Genomic DNA, 17,588 nt, shown 5'->3' with positions numbered 1-17,588 from the left:
TTTCATCTCTGATTGAGTGGTAATGCCCTATTCAGAGACACAGGGGAACGCGCGCTCTGCTCACTACACTGCTGACGCGCAACGTTGAAACTAAGCATGTGTCCGCCATGAGGCTGATTGCCAGTCCCGATGATGGTGTTATGAATAATCCGTCAGAATATGAGCTTGATGCGTTCTGCTACGTAAAGTCAAAGTATGTCGCCCCCCCCCAAAAAAAAAATGATCAACGAAGGCCGTCTTCACGAGGTCGCAAGCTGACGCAGCCATCCCAAACAGTCGGCGTCATTTTCGACTTGTATTGGGCCATGACATCACACATGACACATGTCATCTGAGCGCCCAGTCTGTATCTAACGGGCCTTAAATTACTGCCGCGGGTCCCTGTCCGCTCCAGCACTGTCCCTGCACCGCGGCGATCAGCGTGACACGGACTGGGTCACAGCTGATCAGCCAATCAGAGCGCCGGCAGACCGCCACGTCACACACATCCACCAATCAGGACATCGGCAGCCTGCGACGTCACATACGTTCACCAATCAGAACAGCCGACGGTAGGCGTGCTCACTGCACGCCGAAACAACATCGCAACCGCGCGCTACAACTATAAAAGTCCACATCACAATGGTGGAACCCACTTGGGCGTCACATTTCAAAGAGCAACTAAGAGCCCGGACCCACTTGGGTGGTTCTCCTCCGCGCCTGCGCACTTCAGGCAGCCACCGGGTCTCGGGATGTTCCCACACTCCGCATCTAGCGACACCCGACTGTGGAGGGCTTTACGCAGACCCTCCCAGGACCAACGAGCGCGCTACCACCGCCATCTCACGGCGTACGCAGCGACCTCTGACGGCCGGCGGGCGAAATACGAAAATAGCGTGTTTGGTGTGAGAGATGACGCTGAGTAGAAATGTAAGAAGTGTTTGGTAAGAGTCTGTCCGTCTAACGCCTTCTGTTGCGCTCCTCCTCTTCGCTCTCGTAGCCCGGACTGGTGGGGCTGTAGGTCGGGCTTGTCGGAGAATAGCCCGGGGTGGTGGGGCTGTACGTCGGGCTTGTTGGCGAGTACTTGGGACTCGTCGGGGAGTAGCCCGGGCTGGTCGGGCTGTAGGTTGGCGAGCCAGGCGAGTAGGTCGGGCTCGTTGGGGAGTACTTGGGACTGGTGGGGCTGTACTTGGGTGAGCTCGGGCTGTACGAGGGTGATGTCGGGGAGTAAGTAGGACTTGTCGGGGAGTACTTGGGACTTGTCGGGCTGTACTTGGGCGAGCTCGGACTGTAAGCCGGTGAGGCTGGGCTGTATGTCGGGCTCGTCGGGCTGTATTTCGGCGAGCTCGGAGAGTAACTCGGACTCGTGGGAGAGTACTTGGGCGAGCTAGGCGAGTAACTCGGACTCTGAGGCGAGTACTGCGGCGATGTGGGCGAATAGCTCGGACTTGTTGGCGAGTAGCTGGGACTCGTGGGACTGTAGCCCGGAGAGGATGGACTGTAGTTTGGTGAGCTCGGCGAGTAGCTCGGACTCGTCGGCGAATAGCTGGGACTGGTCGGTGAGTAGCTAGGGCTCGTTGGCGAGTAGCTGGGACTCGTTGGACTGTACGACGGACTTGTTGGCGAATATGACGGAGACGTGGGCGAGTAGCTAGGACTCGTCGGCGAATAGCTCGGACTGGTTGGTGAGTAGCTAGGACTTGTCGGGCTGTATGATGGACTGGTCGGACTGTAGCTCGGACTAGTTGGCGAGTAGCTCGGGCTAGTCGGGCTGTACGACGGGCTGGTGGGACTGTAACTGGGACTGGTCGGGCTGTAGTTGGGACTAGTCGGGCTGTAGCTGGGGCTCGTTGGGCTGTAGTTGGGACTGGTCGGGCTGTACCCAGGACTGGTGGGACTGTAGTTCGGACTGGTCGGTCCCAGACTGGGCGAGGCCGGCACGTATCCGGGCGAACTTGGGCTGTAGCTCGGCGACATCCCTCCTCCAGGGCTGCCGGGCTGCGGCGACCAGCCGGGCGAGTACCCGGGCGACAGACCCGACGCATCGCTACTACTACTCGGGGAGAAGCCGGGTCCACCAGGCGTCATACCGCTACCCATACCAGGCGACCAGACACTACCGTACGCGGGCGTCGCTCCCTGGTTCCACGGCGTCATCACTGGCGACATGCCCGAGCCAGGCGTGGCCGCCGAGCCGAAGAACATGCCGACGCCCATGCCGGCGCCCAGCGTCATCGGGATCTCGATGCCGTGTTTGCACTTGTCTGCGTCCAGCAGTAGGTCGAAGCAGCCTGTGGGGAGAGGGAGGGAAGGGAGGGGTTAGAATCATACCCAACGGGAGCCGAAGGTTTCGGAAACGAGTGAATATCTTGGATGGTTTGTGATTATAATTTGCGATTTTAGGCCAGCCTGGAGGTAATCGGTGCCCACAACAATAAATACTATCGGATGAAGCAAGGCAGTAGAAAAATCACTCTGTTCATTCATTAAAACTAATCGTAGGCCGCGATAAAATTACTAAGCAATTCAAACAATCTCTGCATATGTTTGATACCACCAATTAAGTGGTCAAGAATCAGAAAATAGCTAGACATCACACTGGTAGGACCATTACCATTTATCATGATAAGCCCTAACTACATTAGCAATAAACAGGGGCCCGGGAACGATTTTCAAGTTGGGGGGGGGGGGGGCGAGCCAAAAATACCTGACAGATGCATATGAAACAGCGGCGTTGCTAGAGGTCTAAGGGGACACGTACCCCCCCCCCCCCCCACACACACCGGGTTCAAAGGAACCCTCGGGTCCGAGAGGCCCTGCGGCGCCATTTGACTGCTGAGGGTTAACGATGGCCATATTTCGACTCAGAATGGCCCCATTGGGTTCGTTAGAGCACTTCATGGGCCCTAAATAGCCACACTAAGATCTCCATAAGGGCCCCACACCGGCTTCTGAGGGTCTCTTGCGGCCTTTAAGGGCCCCTCGGTGGTCTCCAAAGGCCCGTTACAGGCCTCTGAGAGTTCTTACCGGCCTATGAGGGGCCAGTTCTAGGGGCATTTCCCGCCTGTGATGGTCCCACACTTATTTTTCTGAGGGGGCCATAACGGCAACTGTGGGGGCCCTCATTGGCGCCTATGAGGGCCCACACCGGTGTCTCTGAAGGTTTCACACCCCAACTCTGAGTGCCTACACCAGTGGCCAGTGCCTATTAAAGCCCAATATCGGCGACCCTGAGGACCCAACCAACACCTGTGCATCTAAAGGCCACCCACTGGTGACTTTTGAGGGCCCCACACCGGTGACTCTGGTCTCTGAGGGCCCCACCGGCGTCTGACAGTAGGTACCATTCCAGTCTCTAAGGACCCCACATTACTTTTTCTGCCGGCCTAAGGGCCCCTTGCCGGTCACTGAGACCTCCTGCCGGCTTATAGAGGGTTCGCGTCAGCAGCTCGCCTCTAAGGGCCCCACACCCGTCTGTAACGGCTCCACAGCAGCGTCTATGAGGGCCCACAGCAACGCCTGTAAGCACCCTCACCGGCGCCTCTGAGGGAATCACACTAGCACCTCTGAGCGCCCACACCGGCACCTGCATGCGCGGCCCCACACCAGTGCCTCTAAAGGCCCCTTACCGGCGGCTCTGAGGGCCCTACGCTGGTGATTCTGAGGGTGCTACCGGTAACTGAAGGCACCACATAAGTCCTTAGTGTCTCTGTGCTTTAATCCCATACCGGCCCTCCAAGGGCGCCACGTCAGTGCACGGCATTGCCCCACACCCATCCCTCACACCCGGAGCGGGTTAACTGTGATATACCTATAGCGCCTATAGCAACGATTTTACCACCGTTGTGCTTTACGTATTTCTCAAAGTTGACTCAAAATGGTCCAGTATAAAATCTGGACTGCCAAACTTATGGCCAAGGTCAGGCCCAAACCAAAGCGGGATGACAATAGCATGTTGTCAAATCGATACTGTATCAGCAGAAACCATTCAGATGGCAAGGTAAAATGCCGTGTGTTGATGTTTAGTTGTATAAAGGAAACAAGAAGGAATGAAGTTCGAAAAAGGGAGGAAAGATCCTTTCTCGCTGCATCAATGTTGAGGGGGCGCCGCCCCCTCGGGCTCTCAAGTTGGGGGGGGGGGGGGGGGGCAAGCGCCCCCGCTGCCCCCCCCCCCTGTTCCCGGGTCTATGGCAATAAAGTAGCCATTACGATTCCGGCATCAAATGTGGAGCTGTGCTTCAGTCGTTACAACTCGCTAATGGTGTCATAATTCACATTGGGACCACGGTTCGCGCTGTTTGGTTGGTAGATAACAATTTGGTTTTATAGTTCTTATGACAAGCTTTCTTCATTATCGTAGTGTAACACGATACAAGTGATTTTACATTGTGTGTAAGACGTGCTGGTGGTGTGAATTTAAACAATTACAATCCTACTCCTCGGTGTTTATCATTTAGTTTCAACACCATCAAACTAAAACTAGCGAGACAGGTCAGGAAATAATCCGTCAACTCATGCCCCAAAAGTTCGTAATAAATTTATAACCATTTAATCAACTGTCCAACTAGATTGGCGCGTTGGGTTCACCAGTACGATAATTGACCAGTTTTTGCCTTCAGCAGGTAACAGCAGCCTGTCCCAGTGTACCAGTAGTACCCAGCCATCACTGAGATGTCTAGTGTGTTACTAGTACTATCCCCGAGCCCAGCTGATGTCCCAGCGTTAATTTCTCACCTGTGCCAATGCCGGCCAGCTGGCCCAGCATGATCTTCTCGGAGACTCCGCGCAGAGGGTCCACCTCGGCGTGCGAGGCGGCGTCCATCAGAACGTCGACCGTCTCCTCGAACGAGCACCTGGCGAGGGCACAGCGGGTCAGCGAAGGCACATTAAGGTCAGCGAGGTCACACGCAGGTCAGCCAGGTCACATACGAACCGCGGAGGTCACATACAGAAGAAGATTAGCAGAGGGTCGATGGGGGCGGGGGCATATTGAGGGAGGTAGCCCTAGCAAGCAGAATGAGGCGGGGCACAAGCGTGCCGCAGGATGGAACACTCGACCGCGAGAAGATACACAGAGGTTAGAATTGACGTGAGCTAATTCCGTTTGAGCAATCGAGATCTTTACCGTCATTGGTAGCAATTTCCAACCAGGGATTTTACGAGCATCAGGTATCTTATCTCACGGTTCCATTACGACCAAGCCGGTCAACTAATCAACCTCACAATCCAGAGCCCCAATATCATCCCCGTCCAAGCTCCCACCTCAACCCATTCTCACTTCCTCCCACTCATTCCCACTGACCTCATGAGCGCGCCGGTGTCCTGTCGGTTGATGCCGTGACGGGTGATGGCCATCAGGTGACCCTTAGAGGTCATGACCTCGCACAGCAGCGCCAAGTGACGGTAGTTGACGTACAGTCCGTAGAACTGTAGCACCGTGTTGATCTCTTTCTCGATACACTTGCGCACGGCTTCGATACCGAGCACGGAGAAGATCTCGCAGATGTCGTTGGAGAAAGTACGGATCGGGTCGACGTCTCGCTCGCTGAGTACCTGTTGGTGAGAGCGGGTGGTGTGAGTGAGGCGAGAGTGGTAGATTGGGCTGGCGTGTGGTCGTTTTGTAGACACAACACCGGTCCCAATCAACTTGACACCCCAAGCCACTGAGAATGAAACGAAAAGCTAGTGGTGCCTGGTAAACCACAGACAAATTTAACTAAGAGTAGCGATTTAGTAGGGAAACCACATCCGCAAAATGTCAATATAGATATAATTTCGAAAAGTAAATATCAATCCATAGCACGATGAATGTGTACAATCCTAGGACCAGCAACTAATACGTCCAGCTGACCTTCATACAAGCCAGACAGACATCCAATAAACCTTCGGTCATCCCAGGTTGCCTTGACCCTAATCTATCAGTATAGCCCCAACAGAGATCCCATGGCACTTACCTTCATGAGCGACGTTCCGTCCGTCTCGAGCAGCCACTCGGCGATGTGTTTGAACTCTCCGGTCTCGGTGATGACGATACGCTTCTTGTTCTCGGTGGACGGCAGGTGCATGTACACCTTGCTGATGGACTCGATACCCTGCGGAAGGCGAATTATTCAGTGATAATCCAAGCAAAATTACCATCAGCGCTGGACTCAGCGATGTTCATACCTCCGCGATCATCTAATATCGGGAAATACACGTAACACACACCAACAGGATGCGGTGCTGTCTGGTAATCGCCAGATTCACGGTGGAAAGGCTCAGCCACCACTCATACAAAAACTGTATGTGAAATGAAATCATATGTACCGTATCAAACGGAAAGTAACCAACAAATGTGGTCATTTGTCCCATCTGCTTCGACAGGACACCAGCTTTTGAACGACAAGAATAAGACAACATAGCAAAGATAAAGGCTAATATAAGTACGGTGTTCCAAGACGTTAACTTAAAAAAAAAAAAAACAGGGACCTATGAAACCACACAGGCAGACACCATAAAAAGAACCAGCTGCCGTACCTGCAGGGTCATGTCACTGAGCATGTTGGACTCGATGCAGCGCAAGAACATGTCGTCCTCCATGCGGTCCATCTGCTCGTCCTCGTCCGAGAACTTGGAGTCGTCCGAGTTCATGATGCGGATGCGCAGCACCAGCTTCTCGGCGTTGTCGTCGTTGAAGATGCAGTTGAGGTCGTCGCCGAAGCCGGCGTTGATCTTCTCAGAGATCTGCTCCATGGTCAGCTTTTTGTCTGGAAGTCGAAGGATGAGGTAAGAAATGAACACAGAAAACGGCAAAGCAAAAAATTGCAAATCATGCCCTTATGCGGAGTGCTGTGAGACACAGTTTTGCGTAATAAATAAAGACGGTAACAGTGAACCAGGGTCTAAATTTAACTAAAACGGTAGGTCAGTAGAATAGTGGTTACCAAGGCATACATAATTTACTAATACAAAATAGTATTTAATAATCCGAACTCTGAATTATTTGGCGCTTGCGTCACTGTCCACTCACCGGTCATCCGTTTGCGGTCGAGCTCGATGCGCAGCAGCCAGGGCGAGATCCGCGTCGGGTCGAAGTCGGGCATCTCATAGTAGACGTTGACAAACTCCTGGTCCTCGGCGATCACCGTGTTCTGCGGGTCGGGGTCGTAGTAGATGGCCGTGTTCGCCGTCACCTTCCTCAGCGTGGTGTGCTCCAGGCGACACAGCACACTCTTGGCCTTTTCGGCGTCACGCGCGCTGGCGCCCGTCAGGAACACTGTCAGCGAAGGAGCCTTGGGCTTCTTGCTGATGTTGATGATTTCCTTGAGTCGCGGCACACCGAGTGTTACGTTCTTGGACGACACACCGGCGAAATGGAATGTGTTCAGGGTCATCTGAGTGGCGGGCTCTCCGAGCGACTGGGCCGCCAGCGCGCCCACCATCTCTCCGGGGTTCACCATCGCCTGGTGGAAGCGGGTGTCGATCTCGCCGATCAGCCACTCGAACGCCTCGGAGCTCAGCCGGTACTCCTCGGCGACACGTCGCGTGCACAGCGTCGAGCGCACCAGACACGAGAACAGGATGGTGGCGTTGGCGTTGGCCGTCTTCGATAGACGGTCCTCTCCGCGCACAACGACACAGCGCGAGAGCAGAGTGCGCACACCTTCCAGCACTTTGAGCGGACTGAGATCCGTCGGCTCCGTCTTCTTGATGTGGAAGATCTTCTGGCCGTTCCAGATCATGCGCTCCAGGTTGCAGGGCAGTACGACGCGGCTCTCTCCAGTGGGGAAGATCTGTCGCAGCTCCTGTCGGTCCCTGGAGAGCGTCTCCCATTCTCGCTCCAGTTCGCCGATGATCTCTCCCGATCCCATCAGGTCGCGCACGATGTCCTCCTGGAAGACGCGGCGCAGCTGGCGCTCGTTAGTCGTCTCGAACTTGAACTTGCGCTTGAACGCCGCGTCCGACAGCTTGATGGTCGGCAGGCTCTGGAACTCGACAAACTCTCCAGCTAGTCCGTCCTCGCCATAACGAAGCTGCACCAGCTGGGCCACGGAGTTTCGCAGTGTACCGTCATAGTTGACCATGACAGACTCCATAGCCTTGATCAGACGTCGCTGGATGTAACCAGTTTCGGCTGTCTTGACAGCAGTATCGATGAGACCCTCACGACCTCCCATGGCGTGGAAGTAGAACTCGGTGGGCGTCAGACCGGCGAGGTACGAGTTCTCGACGAAGCCTCTCGACTCGGGACCGTAGTCGTCCTTGATGAAGTGAGGCAGCGTCCGCTTCCGGAAGCCGAACGGGATTCGCTTTCCTTCGACGTTCTGTTGACCCACACAAGCGATAACCTGTGAGATGTTGATGTTGGAACCCTTGGATCCGGCGACCACCATAGCCTTGAGGTTGTTGTACTCTCCGAGGGAGTTCTTGGCCGAGGCACCGGTCTTGTCACGGGCGTCGTTGAGGATGCGATTCACATGGTTCTCGAAGGTCTGACGCAGCGTGTTACCGGGCGTCGGCTCGAGCTCGTCGTTGTGCGCCTTCTCGATCACCTGTATCACGTCCTCCTTGGCCTTGCGGATGGTGTTCTGAATGTCAGAGTAGGTGTCCGGGTCCGAGATGGTGTCACCGATACCGATCGAGTGACCCTCGTACAGCAGCCAGGCGTTGACCACCGACTGGATGTCGTGGTAGAAGTGGCCGGCGATGTCGTGGCCCAGTTCAAGCCAGCAGATATGCAGCAGCGATCCTGCTGACGCTCCGAGCGACTTCTTACACAGGATGCCCATGATGAGCTCGCCGTTGTCTACCAGGACCTTGGTGTCACCAGGCGAAACCCACTTGTACGGGCCGGAGTCCTCGTCATCCGGATGTGTTGAGTGCGTTCGCACCATGTTGACGTTCCCGGGGATGATCAGCGAGAAGAGTTGCTTGCCAGTCCAGAGCGGTCGCGGCTTGATGATGGCCGGCACGGGAATCTTGCCGTCCCACGTCGGCAGGAACATGAGCATGTTCATCATCTCCTCCTTCTCCAGGAACACGTCACGCTTGGTCATCTTTCGCACAGCCGTCAGGGTGTCCTGCACGATACCCATGACTGGTTTGTTGGACTGCGGTGTGACGATCATCCGAGGTGTGACGTGCATGTTCTCGATCTCGGCACGGGTCTCCATCGACTGTGGCACATGGAGGTTCATCTCGTCGCCGTCGAAGTCGGCGTTGTACGGCGATGTCACACTGAGGTTCATTCGGAATGTGGACCACGGTAACACCTTGACGCGGTGACCCATCATACTCATCTTGTGGAGGGTCGGCTGCCGGTTGAAGATAACCAGGTCTCCGTCGATGATGTGACGCTCCACTTTGTAGCCACACTGGAGATGCAGGTCTGAGGGCTTCGGGTGGAACCGCAGGTCGATACGCTCGCCGTTGTCGCGAATGATGTACTTGGCGCCCGGGTACTGGTTGTTGCCACGCTTCACAAGGTCCTGCATCTTGTCGATGTTGAACGGCGTCACGATCTCCGGGTACGTCAGGTTCAGCGCGATGGTCTTGGGCACGCCCACCTGGTCGATGCGCAGGTTGGGATCGGCTGTGATGACAGTTCGCGCCGAAAAGTCAACACGCTTTCCCATGAGGTTTCCTCGAATGCGACCTTCCTTGCCCTTGAGCCGTGCCTTGATCGCTTTGAGAGGCCTTCCACTCTTCTGCATGGCACGCGGCAGACCCGGCATGTCATTGTCTGACAGCGTCGCGACGTGGTACTGCAACATCTTGTGGTTCTCCAGGATGATGTGAGCCGCCGCACCAGCCGATTCGTTCTTGATGAGCTCGTTGTTGGCCTTGATGATGTCGGCCAGTTTGTGGGTCAGATCGTCCTGGTTCTTGGCCGATCCGAACATCATGACCGCGGGCCTGACACAGAGTGGCGGCACCGGCAGCACGGTGATGATCATGAAGTCTGGACGCGCGAACTTGGGGTCCATGCCCACCAGGAAACACTCCTCGTCAGAGATGTGCTTGAAGATCTCGTACACACGCTCGGCGGTCAAGTTGATCTTCTTCTCTTGCGAGTCCTCGTTGACGTGCTTCCACTCGGCCGTCAGGTCGAGTCCGGAGCGCCGGATGCGGGGCTGGTAGCGTCCGCAGCCTCCGTGCCCCTTTGCGGCGTTCGGATCGTCAGCACTGCCCTCCTTCTGCAAGTCGATTTCGTCACCACCTTCGCAAATGTTCTTTCCTTTACAGAGATCGTAGACGTGGGTCATGCGCTTTCTCGGCTGACCCTTCGACTTTAGCACAATCTCCTTGATCTTGGGGTTGGTCGGCGTAATGAGCAGCTTCGAGCAGTAGAAGCACACACAGCGCAGCACTTTGATGGTGGTTGTGAGGAAGCCCGGGTGGAACACAGGCTTGGCCAGGTCGATATGGCCAAAGTGTCCTGGACATTCTGTCATGTTGCCGGCGCAGGTCTGGCAGCGCGACAGTCGGTCGATGACACCCTGCCGGGGGTCCATGAGACCGCCCAGCTTGGGTCGGCCGCCCTCCATCGTTTCCGGGTACTTGATGCCGCCCTCTGTCACCGACATCCGCCGGATCTCGTCCGGACTGAGGATGCCGAACTGAATTCGCTTCACCTCGCGCAGAGGCGCCTTCGAGTCGCCGGTCATGGCTGCCATGGTGGCGGCCGGAGCGGCGCCGCCCCGCTCTCACAGGATGCCAACTGGTACGATGCCGCGTCTAATGTGCTGGGCTCAAGCACCAGTCTGCACTCTGTGGGCAAGGAGAAAACAAAATTGAAGATATACTTGCCAATTTAACATTGACGGCTTTATTGTTGAATATAAAATGAAACAGAGAGTAGGCAAATCACTACCATCACCGATGACTGCATCTTGTGAATGCCATAAAAGGGATTTTTGCAGCACTGTGTGAACTTAAGCTGCATGAGGCGGCTAATGAATTTTTGTTAACACATTTCAATTCATTGCATTTGTACCAAATGACTATAATAAGGATTACTGTATCTACTTGCACCAGCATTTCCCAACACATGATTTTTCTCATGCATGCTCCCAAATACCATTAAGATTAAAGAGAGGTACAGCACTTTATAAGATTGGGGCCTGGTCATCTAGGAATAGGCCACAAGGTTCGTTTCAACCCTTCCCCTGAGAAACGCAATAATGCTTATCCCACATTTTGTGTTTAAATGTTTATCTAAATTTATGAGAGCACCAGTGCCAACAACTTGTAAATATCATACTTTCATATACCTTTGAGAGCTGGGGTGGGATCAAATTCATAATCCCACCATACGCGTATAACATAATGAAGGTAGCTGCATTGTAGGAAGCAGAAATACAAGTCGAGATTATTGCAAAGAATTTCCCCGAACATGAAAAGTTATATTATTTTTTTCCAAAGTGGTCTCGCTATCAGCTTTTTTCATGCAGCAAACATTCTAAAAAGAGCAAGCAAAAATGAACCCGAACAAACTGAGCATCATCACATGTATATGTCTATAATTCCTATTTACTCAGGTATATCTGCGCATCTACAACTTAATATTAGAGCCTTGGTGCTGTGGTGTGATGTTTGCATTATGTAGTGGAACTTGAAGCGTGACATGGGGAGCATTCATTCTGGCCAGGGTTCATAATGTCCAGGGTACGCTATGCCCAGTGTCAAAATGGCCAGTGCCTTGAATGGGCCAGAGTTCATAAGGTCCAGGGATTGCATGGTCCAAATGTGGCCAACTGGCTGCAGATAGGGTATATTCAAAGAGGCCAGGGTTCATAATGTCCAGGGCACGATGTGTCCAGTGTTCAAAATGGCCAGGGTTCATAATGTCCAGGGCACGATGTGTCCAGTATTCGAAATGGCCAGGGTTCATAATGTCCAGGGCACGATGTGTCCACGTCCAGTGTTCAAAATGGCCAGTGCCTTGAATGGGCCAGAGTTCATAATGTCCAGGGATTACATAGTCACTGAAAGTGACGTCATTATGTAAAAAACACGGAATCAGCTCAATGCAAAGCAGTGCAGTGCCGAAGGCAATGCCTTAGGAGAGATTACAGGCAATAGTAAATCAAATACTTTTAGGTTAAGTGGTTATGTATCTGGCTTCAGGCCGAAGGCCTGAAGCCTGATGCATAACCACTTAAAGGTAGTGTGCCAGCTTTCTTGGACCGTATGGAGTTAATGGCCCAGATAAGGAGAACCGGATTTTTAGAACTTATCCATACCTTCAAAACTCATGGAAACGTCTTAAATTCTTCAAATTTTGAGTACCCCAGTGCGAAATTCGCCCCGACGGGTTGTCGGTCGTACCCCAACCACATTTCACACCACTATGAACAATAAATGCACACACTGAAATCGCTATTACCGATATGCTCATCCAATCAAGTTTCGATAAACCCGTTCATCATCATCTCCTGCGGTTTCGAACACGCCTGTTAGGTGGCTTCTGATGCTCGTCGAGGTCGGAATTTCCAAATACGCGTGGTGCGTCGGGCCGCGCGCTCTGACTTCGGCCAAGAAAAATGCGTCAGCTGATCATTGTCATTTCTGCCACTTGCGTGTGGTGAAATGGGGTCATAACTTATAAGACGGCTTTTTCATATCAATTATTTTACATAAAATCATATTTCAAACCATAAATAATGTTCGACAGCCAAATAAAAGAAACAATACCAATACGGGCTTACAGTTTAAGGCTCGACATTGTGTTGTCTACGATTAGACAGCTGATAACTCATTCCCGTACGTCGTATGGTCGTAACACTATAATGACCTTTGCTTATTGTCACAAGTGCGCCGCATTCGCGATTGTTGCCCGACGCCTGTTTGCAGGTGAGCCCACTACAGTTGTTATACATATCTAAAAACCGAAAAACTTTTAGGCGAAAAAGGCACTATTCCAGGCCCATTTTTGATTTTTTTTTGCGATATTAGGTAAAAACAGAAGCTTCTTATCCTAGGAAAAATAAAATGGGAAATCTTTCAAAGGTGGCACACTACCTTTAACCTAAAAATATTTGATTTACTATTGCTTGCAATCTATTCATGCGAGAAACTATTTCCTTATCCCTGGTAGGCAAACATCATTACCTTAGGTTAGGTTAGGTTAGGTTAGGTTAGGTTAGGTTTGGTTGGGTTGGGTTGACTATGTAATCCCTGGACACTATGAACTCTGGCCCATTCAAGGCACTGGCCATTTTGAACACTGGACACATCGTGCCCTGGACATTATGAACCCTGGCCATTTCGAACACTGGACACATCGTGCCCTGGACATTATGAACCCTGGCCATTTTGAACACTGGACACATCGTGCCCTGGACATTATGAACCCTGGCCTCTTTGAATTTACCCTATCTGCAGCCAGTTGGCCACTTTTGGACCATGTAATCCCTGGACAATGTGAACACTGGCCAGTACATACATTACAGTACATTGCCAGTACCAGTACATTGAAGCCAGTACATTGAGTACATTGAATTGGCCAGTACATTGAAGCGTGACATAATGCAGTATAACCATTTTTATTTTTGTTTTAACCCTCGCCGGCACAGGCCATTTTGCGTCCTTCGACGGCACAAGGGGGGGGGGGATTGGTACGACCCCCCTCGCGTTTGGCCCCTGATCGAGCTAGAGCTTCGCGGAAAAAACGAACGTGTTGCCCGTCACGAGACAAAGCCGATGATACCCAATTTTAAGGTCCCAGGTCATCGGGTGACCTTCCAGGTCAGGTCAATGACCCGAAAATCGAGAAAATCGGGACCTGTTAGTAAGTCGTAAAGTGTGGCTGCTAAGGGGTTTTTCGGGGTGCTGATCACGAATATCGTATTAGTTTTGATCAGAAATGATGTCTTTAAGCCTTTAGACCAGGTCGGGTCGGGTCAGGTCAGGTCAGGTCAACCGGTAGGGGTCGTGACGGGTATTCATAATATGTGTCAACTGCCTCTGACAGCTTCGTAACATGTTACGAAGGCACCAAAACTACTTCGTAAATGTTCAAATGGTTGCTAAATTCGAATTCAGCTCCAAAAACTAGCCTAGAAACATGTAAAACTCGAAAAAGTGAACCGAGGTCACCAAAGGTCAATGACCTGACCTGACCTTCAGGTGACCTTGACACCCACTCTGATGTATGGGAGCAGCATCAAATCACATGTTTGAAGGTTTGAAACCACGAAAAGCTTGCAAACACGCGGCCAATGCGAGCCGACATACGCCGAATCGCGATTCCGGCCAAACATGGCCTCGGAAAAGAGGCCACAGGTCAAAGGTCATTTGGGTCAGGGTCATGGGTGGAGAACCTGCCCCGGCCACCCCGGCCGTGGCCGGGGTAACTTTCAGCCGACCCCGGCGCGGCCGGGGTAACTTTTTCCACTTTTGTAAATCCTAAAAGCTGTCTCCATACGAAAAAAACTGCCATCTATAAAAGCGTCTCTCATTATTCTTATCTACCTTGAAAAGTTATTGAAAATTTACTTTATTATTTTCATTTTGGAGCTTCTATGTTTTTAAGTTTTTTTTCATCGCAGAGCCCAACATGTTTCATCAAACAGAAGTAGGTAGGTAAATCATATTTCAAGTGCGAGCTCAAATCAATAAGAGGGTCAAAACGGTCAAATTTGACATTTTGTTTTGTGTGGGAAGTTTGCAACTTCCACGGAATAAGCTTTGCAAAGGGCATTAGCACGATCATCCAGCAAATTTGACCTGATGACCTGACCTAGCACTAGGTGACATGCGTCCTAAATTTTAAGGCGTGTTGCAAAATTGTTGTTACAATTACAAAATCTTCCGCACCTGCGTGCAGCAGTTTTCCCTAAAAACGTACAAACGGCAAACATCCTAGGGGATTGTTGATAACCGTTGACAAATATTTGAGCATCATCGTCTTTCTGACTTTCGGTCGCCGGCCGGGGTAACTTTTTCAAACATTCTCCACCCGTGGTCAGGGTCATGAAATTTTCAGGGTAGGTGTAAAATTGATCAATGCGAGGGTACTGAAAGTTACGTCGCGATCGGCCGGGGTTGGTTGCATCAACCCCCCCCCCCCCTGTGCCGGCGAGGGTTAACAGCATGAGCAAAAGATAGCATCAAGATTCAAGATGACATCAGAAACAGCAGGCAGTAATAGTAATGCATAATGATCCAATACTTATTTTAAACACTTCATTTGTAAAACTTGTGTGAACATTTTCAGGAGAAAGTGCTCCTTATGCCATTTTCCTAAGTTATGAATGAACAGCTTAGTTGAATCTCAGGTTACAAACACTAGGAACCATTCACTCAGCTGTGAATAATTTTCATTAGGTTGATAGTGAGAAAGTTCATGCAGTCAACTTATGTAAGTGAATGCAATAATGAAGGAAACTACTTCTTTGCCAGCCAACAGAAAGGGCAGTAGTTAAGTCACATGTTGTATGCAACCATCTACTTCTTTCACCATTGCATTTTTAACCAGCAGCTCAGTTAAAAAAGATCTATCTGTTAGAGATGTTGACTATGTTTCGATGGCACAAATAATCCAATTTTGCAATATGGATTTGCTAAATCATATCATTGAGACATACTTTAAAAATGTAGATATAGGTATGATAAGTTGCAGCTTAAGCCACACATACCCTCATTTTTTGAATGAGTTGATAACACCTATTAAAAAATGTCTGTGAAATATCATTTAATAGATTTAAGCCTGTTATGGAAATGCAGTGATTTTATTGATCCAACATATCCTCATCTTCATCTTCATCTTCGTGTTATCGGGGCAAGAGGCACGATGTCCAGTTTATATCCAGTTTATGTGTAAGGAAATGGATTTTGCCACTTAATTTGCCTAAAATTTTATGGCAACACAACAGTTTTTGTCAAGATAAGGTCTGATCTACAATTGTGGCGCTGACGTCGTTAATATGAATATGAAGCAGTGGAAATGTTAAATTGTAGGTTAGGTTAGGTTAGGTTGTAGGTTAGTAGGTTTATAGGTTGTAGGTGTGTAGGTTGGTAGGTTGTAGGTAAGTAGGTAAGGTTAGGCCAGGTTTGATTATTCTTTTGTCTTTTATTTGCGAGACATGTAAGCATCATTTTTGGATTCAGGATGTCAAATAATGTAAGATTATGAAAGAAATATCCTTGAAATCTTCTTAGGACTTTATCTTGACATTTACTGATTGAAAGTAGGTAGGATATAGGACAGGTTGGTAAGTTGTAGGTTAGTATGTAAGTAGGTAAGGTTAGGCCAAGTAAGTTTTTTTTGTATTTGCAAGACACGTAAGCATAACATTAGAATTCAGGTTAAGTAGGTACTAGGTAATGTAAGAATAAGCAGAATTTATGCTTGAAAAGTGAATAAGGCTTTTTCTTAATATTCATCATAGATAGATACCTGCAATACATAGGTACCATAGGTACCAATGTACGTAGGTCCCTAATTCAAGGTCCATCAAAAAGTAGACTTTCAGCAGAAGGCCAAAAAAAATTGTTGCATGAATAGCACGAAACTAAATGGAAATGTTTTGATAAAAAATACGTCAATCCATGGTTATCTCAGACACATGATACTCTCTGACTCCCATACTCTGTGATACATGCCACAGCCCACAACTGTAACCCTGGCCCAATCTTACCAATGCCGTGAATAGGATTTGGCAGCACTAGCCAGAGTTTACGGCACTGATATCAACAATGTCCTTTTAATTTACCTCCAGGTAATCTTTTCCAGTGATTTTGATAGCGTGAATGATTATAAATGTCGCCAGAACGAATGAATAAGTGAATGTGGAATAGTTCTGAATGTTGGTAAGATTGGGCCCCTGTTCCAGATGACAGATCTTCAGATGGGCAAGCAATCACACAAACCTATGAAAATGGGACAGCAGTCATCCAAATGAATAAAACAATGAGGGAATTTCCACTTATATGAAATATGATGATCATTTGATTAGTAATTAAAATCAATGCAATATTAGTTACTAGGAACTGAGCATAACCTATAGTAGACGAACATGGCGCATGATGTTTATCATTTTATTACAACTAGCAGCGTGCCTCATGTAAGATATTATAATGCGATTATTTGACAAGCGTTTATAAACATGAAATTCATCATAAAGTTAATTAATTCATCATATTCAGGTGCATAGATCGAGGACTCCATCACCCCACCACCACCTGTCAACTGCTGCGAGCACAATGGTGGCGCGGCGCAGGGTTGTTGATTTCCAAGCCTAGGCAAAGAAATATTTTAGAGTTGACTGAGTAAAAACACTTTTAGTGACGTCACTACTTTTATATGCCAAATTTTTCCAAGAATCAAGCAAACAATATGAAATATGCGTGATATTCATCATTGAAAATTAATTTTCCACAAAAGCATATAGTTATGCTGAAATAGTTTTTTTCTTATTAGGTAGGCTTTCGTTAGTGGGGCGCGTCGAGGGAGGACGTGCCTTGGCGGAGGACGAATTTGAGACGAAAGCGGCGCTGAGCTTTCTGCATAGTTTAATTTTTTCTCTTGCCTTTCTTTCTTCTGAGGTAGGGGTTGAGGGCCCTGTCCTCATTTTGGTAAATTTGTTTTGATTTCCTTTCCATATCTAGGTGGGGCTGATAAGGAG

The 17,588-nt window shown here is 50.0% G+C and overlaps 1 protein-coding gene across 2 annotated transcripts; it reads right to left on the bottom strand.

The window, feature by feature from the left end:
* Positions 1 to 281: 281 nt before the first annotated feature.
* LOC122379250 (DNA-directed RNA polymerase II subunit RPB1-like) lies at positions 282 to 17,203 on the bottom strand. 2 transcript variants are annotated; one of them, XM_043361278.1, is made up of 8 exons: positions 17,146 to 17,161; positions 16,677 to 16,833; positions 6,989 to 10,728; positions 6,496 to 6,725; positions 5,934 to 6,071; positions 5,282 to 5,532; positions 4,714 to 4,832; positions 282 to 2,270 (listed from the first exon to the last, which is right to left on the bottom strand). In XM_043361278.1, exons 3-8 carry the CDS (start codon positions 10,632 to 10,634, stop codon positions 940 to 942), a joined length of 5,715 nt encoding a protein of 1,904 aa, XP_043217213.1. In that variant the 5' UTR covers positions 10,635 to 10,728; positions 16,677 to 16,833; positions 17,146 to 17,161; the 3' UTR covers positions 282 to 939. The 2 variants fall into 2 exon arrangements, with proteins under 2 accessions (XP_043217213.1, XP_043217204.1); XM_043361269.1 differs by lacking the exon at positions 16,677 to 16,833 and having other exon boundaries at positions 17,146 to 17,203.
* Between the last annotated feature and the right edge of the window lie 385 nt (positions 17,204 to 17,588).

Source organism: Amphibalanus amphitrite, unplaced genomic scaffold (genome assembly GCF_019059575.1).
Source record: "Amphibalanus amphitrite isolate SeventyFive unplaced genomic scaffold, NRLGWU_Aamphi_draft 000007F_arrow, whole genome shotgun sequence".
In the NCBI taxonomy this organism is placed as follows: Eukaryota; Metazoa; Arthropoda; class Thecostraca; order Balanomorpha; family Balanidae; genus Amphibalanus; species Amphibalanus amphitrite.
This window is presented reverse-complemented; position numbering and strand designations above follow the sequence as displayed.